This window comes from Bison bison, unplaced genomic scaffold (assembly GCF_000754665.1).
Source record: "Bison bison bison isolate TAMUID 2011002044 unplaced genomic scaffold, Bison_UMD1.0 scf7180017864053, whole genome shotgun sequence".
NCBI lineage: Eukaryota > Metazoa > Chordata > Mammalia > Artiodactyla > Bovidae > Bison > Bison bison.
Genome location: NW_011494625.1, coordinates 443139 through 447783, shown reverse-complemented (window position 1 = coordinate 447783; position 4645 = coordinate 443139). Strand labels below are relative to the sequence as shown.

Below are 4645 nucleotides of genomic sequence, written 5' to 3'. Positions count from 1 at the left end.
GGTGGGTGTGTATACAGTGGGGGGAGGGGGCCTCAGTGTTTGGCAGCTGCACACCTCACTCGGGGGACTGTTCTCCAAGGCCTCTGCAGTCAGCCCTCAGCCCACTCAGGGTCCCCGGAGGTTGGGGGGATTGAGAATTAACTCACGCCAATGAATGAGAGCATGGGGTCCTATCAGGAAGATCACCCTGGGATTCAAGGACACAAAGAGAGCCAGATAACCTCCAAAACAGGTCCTTGAAATAATCCCAGACCATCTCCATGAAGCTGTTCAGTTCTGCCACCTTCTGAGGATCAACGAACCGTGACGGAAATGCATCATCTATGCTCAGTTACAGACGACTGTCGACAAAGTAACTGCCAAGCTGTCTCCCTGACTTAGAGCAGACATTTTCCCCAAGTGGCCCCGCATTCAGCTGCTGTGAACGGGGGCAAAGTGGAGACGGCTCCAATACCGACAACTGGGAACCACGGACAGCGATGGTAGCTTCACAAGAAGAGGGCATCAAACCAGTGTAACAATAGAGATCCTAGAGAACAATGGTAGAATCCTAGACTGCAAGGAGATCGAACCAGTCCATCCTAAAGGAAATCAGTCCTGAATATTCACTGGAAGTACTGATGCTGAAGTGGAAACTCCAATACTCTGGCCACGTGATGCGGAGAGCCGACTCATTGGAAAAGACCCTGATGCTGGGAAAGATTGAGGGAGGGAGGAGAAGGGGACAGAGGATGAGATGGTTGGATGGCATCACCGACTCAACGGACATGAGTTTGAGTGAACTCCGGGAGTTGGTGATGGACAGGGAGGCCTGGCGTGCTGCAGTCCATGGGGTCACAGAGTTGGACACGACTGAGCGACTGAAGTGACGACAGAGAAATGGTAAAGGGAAGGGGTACTCCACGCAGCACTAATCCTTCTCATGCTGTATGTTTGGAGAAATGTTTGGAGCTGAACTTTCCCCCTGAGAAGACGAGTTTTCTTTTTTCTCTTTGCTTGGGATGGTAGCCTTCTCTACACCCGGGGCCCCTCCCGGGAGCAGCATGAGCAGACCAGCCTGCCTGGGAGTGGACACCATCGCCCCTCCTCAGAGGACGCGACCGCGCCGTGCCGAGGACCCTGAGATGCCAGAGCGAGCACAGTCTGCAGAGAAATCCGTTTCATGTTAGAAACAAACAAAAGCTGCCAGATAGAAGCTCACACAACTGCTCTTCTGCTCAGCAGAAACACGAGGGCTCAGCCCCGCGCTGCCGGAGGTGGGAGGCGGGAGCTGCCTGGGCCCCAGATGCTCAGGACCGTCTGTCTGCTGCTTTGGGGGGCGTAATGCAAGCGTATTTTAAACCTTAAAATAAAAATGCATGAGCATTCAGATGTGCCCCATACAATACACTGAATTTAAACTTCAGTTTCCTCTCAACTGAGTGAAAGGCTATGCTGGGAACAGTGGGAAAGAAAGAGGTTATATTTGCCACGAAGTTAGCTTGATTCTCATAAATGGTGATCTATAAAATATGGCATTTTTTCTAATAAAAAATTCAATTCAAAAAAAAAAAAAAGTGAAAGTGAAGTCGCTCTTTGCGACCATGGACTGTAGCCTACCAGGCTCCTTGGTCCATGGGATTTTCCAGGCATGAATACTCTGGATTGCCGTTCCCTCCTCCAGAGGATCTTCCCGACCCAGAGATAGAACCTGGGTCTCCTGCATTGCAGGCAGATTCTTTACTGTTTGAGCTACAAGGAAGACCTTTAAAGCTTAAAAAGACCATTCAACAAAATCGAAGTTCTATCCATTCTTTTGGAGAATATCTGCCATCCCAGACCTCACCAAAAAGGTTAAAAACCCCCTACAAACGGTGAGCCTGAGAAACGCTTTGGGGAAACAGGAACTGAGCTACCCAGGGCCAGTCCCGCCCTCTCTCAGCTGAGCTCCCCTGCACAAGTGCGTCTGGGCCAGGACTGAAGGCGACAAGGTCAGGGTCAAGGGCTCGTTTCCTCACGGGCTCTGCTCCCTCCTCAAGCCTCAGCTCCTCCTGGTTCCACGGACTCCAAAAGTCTAACACTATAAACTGATCTCTAATAACTTTATCACACGTGTGCTGAATATTTTTATCACAGTTAATCTGCAAACTGGTTACCACCACCAATCCCAGCCAGGGTTAGCCCCACAGACACACGAGAAGCTCACAGTCTATGCCTGACCTTCCTAGTTACTACCTTCCTTTTGGAAACTCAGCGGTGCTGTTCTCTGCCCAAAGAGTTAAGGAATTTGAGGCAGGACATCACAGAAACAAACAAAAAATATACACAGTAATAGCTTTGTGTGAATAAGCCAACTTTACACACAAAACATGAATTTCAGCGCAAATGAGCCAAGATAAAGGTTAAGTCGATCCGGTGTGACTATTTTTCAGATCCTGCATTAACAGAACTTCACATCAACAAAACACATCATTTAGAGAAAAACTGAGTGGATTTTCCTAAAGCAAGATTTGGCATTTCCCTAGACGACCAATCCAGCTTTTTGTGGGGCATCCTGGAGTCTCAGAAATGGAGTGGGTCGCTGAAGAAAACAAGCATTTAAAGCACCTGGGGTTCAACACATGAGATGGCTGCTGATTTTTCTTCCTCAGCTCTGTCTGATCCCAACAATACAAGCCTGTGCCACGGTCAAGGGCAACCCCGCCTGGGATGGGGTGGGGGAGGCGCGGGGGGCCTCAGAGAGCCATGTACAGGCGGGGCGGGGGCCAGAACTGAGGTAGAGAAACCAGCTCCCAAATCACACCATGAGGTGGAAATTCACTGTGATCTTACGGAAAACATGCAGCCACCACCTGAGGCATGAGTATTTGTATTTTAAAAAGAACATTCAGTTCAGTCGCTTAGTTGTGTCTGACTATTTGTGACCCCATGGACCACAGCATGCCAGGCTTTCCTGTCCCATCACCAACTCCTGGAGTTTACTCAAACTCATGTCCATTGAGTTGCACCCTTCTTGTGAGACGTTATAGAACTAGTGTGTCATAAAGCCTAGTTGATTGATTCTGGAGTTGACCAAATGTAAGTTATCACATGAAGGAGGGGGCATCTGTGCTGCAGGCCCTGAACACACATGGTGGATACTCCAGCCATGTGCTGCCCTGGGCTCTCCCCCGGACCCCACCCCGCTCCAACACATGCTGGGCTCGAGCCAGCCTTGACATCGGCTACCTGCTCGAGGCAAGCTGCCCACAGAACAGACAGATGTGTTAACTCTTGCTAGCAGCGGGTCTCAGGGGAGGAGACCCATCATGGGGTCTGGTTCATGCCGGTCATCTTGCGGACCAGGATGCGTACCTGATGGCCTTAGCCATCTTCCGGAGAGGAGACCCCTCACTCCTCTCATCACTTTTCTCAGGGGAGGAGACCCCCACCAGCAGGGTCCGGCTCACGCCGGCCGTCTTGCGGACCGGAGTGCGTACCTGATGGCCTCGGCCATCCTGGCACTCTCCCTCTTGCGGTCGTCCGTCAGGCGCCGGATGAAGTAGATGAAGTCCAGGCCGCAGCAGAAGACGCTGCCCACAGCACTGAGCAGCACCAGCTTGCTGTCGTCGGCCGCGGCCGTGCTCAGCGCGCTCTGCAGCTCCTTCATCACCTGAAAGGCACCCAAGAGCGTCTCCTCACTGCACCATCCCGACTCGATTCACCGGAAGCGGGTTCACGGCCTGACACTGCTGCCCGCGTCTACCGAGTGGCTCGCAATTTCCCTCTTTTCTGAAGCCGGGGGTGTGGAACAGTGGGGACCGAGTGTCGTCACAGAGCCCGTCGGGAACGCAGTGTAACTCGGGGGGAATGTGCATCTGAGTCGCTAAGCAGTGCTGTCCCCGTGGCTCCCGGTGGGTGAGTTCTGTTCTATCCTCTTGGCATTTCTGCAGTTTGGACAGCAGGTGGCACATGCCACCAGTGCAAAGAAGCGGCTGGTCTGGTTTTGCTTCGTTTTTTGACACCAGCCTCCCATTCTTGGGACGGAAACCTCAAGTTTGGTGCCCAAGTGCAGTAAGAGGAGGCACAGCATGGAGGTGTTTTCAGTGGACACAAACCATTTAAAACGGTCCCTACGAAGCATTTACAAACACCAACGTTCTAATGAGGTGCCGGGGACCAGCCTGGACCTGGTGCCCCCTGACCACTGGCCGACACCCGAGCTGAAAGCCTGACCTACCATCCACAAGTAGGAAACAAACTATCAGAACTTACCATTTTAAGCATGAAATAGCTCAGGTTCAAACACCTCTGATTTTAGATATGTCACAGAACTAAGCTTTTGAGCCTCTGGGAGCACCCGTCTCCCTCACCCCCTGGAAGCTACTTAACGACCAGCAATAACCGTGTAGGAATCACCGCAGCTGAAGCGCCACTCCATGTGGAGCTGGAGGCTGAAGGGAAGGAAGGTGGGGTGAGCTTCTGCAGGGCTGGACCCCAGGGCGCCTTAACCACGCCTGAACCGAGAGCTCTGGGAGCACACACCTCACACGTGATTCCAGGGAGGCCCACCCCCCAACCTGGGCGGATGAGGGGCTCTTGGCCAGGAGGTGGGTGCTCAGGGCACCCTGCACCTCCCAGTTCATAGCTGGACCCGGCCCTGGGCGGGCGGGGGAGTAGGGCCCAG

The 4645-nt window shown here is 52.7% G+C and overlaps 1 protein-coding gene across 1 annotated transcript in view; it reads right to left on the bottom strand.

Annotated features, from left to right (window-relative positions):
- CDYL (chromodomain protein, Y-like) overlaps positions 1 to 4645 on the bottom strand; it is a 35429-nt gene that overhangs the window by 5392 nt on the left and 25392 nt on the right. The window contains exon 13 of the mRNA XM_010835881.1: positions 3459 to 3636. Coding sequence (XP_010834183.1) covers positions 3459 to 3636 — 178 coding nt within the window. The remainder of the gene's footprint in view (positions 1 to 3458; positions 3637 to 4645) is intronic.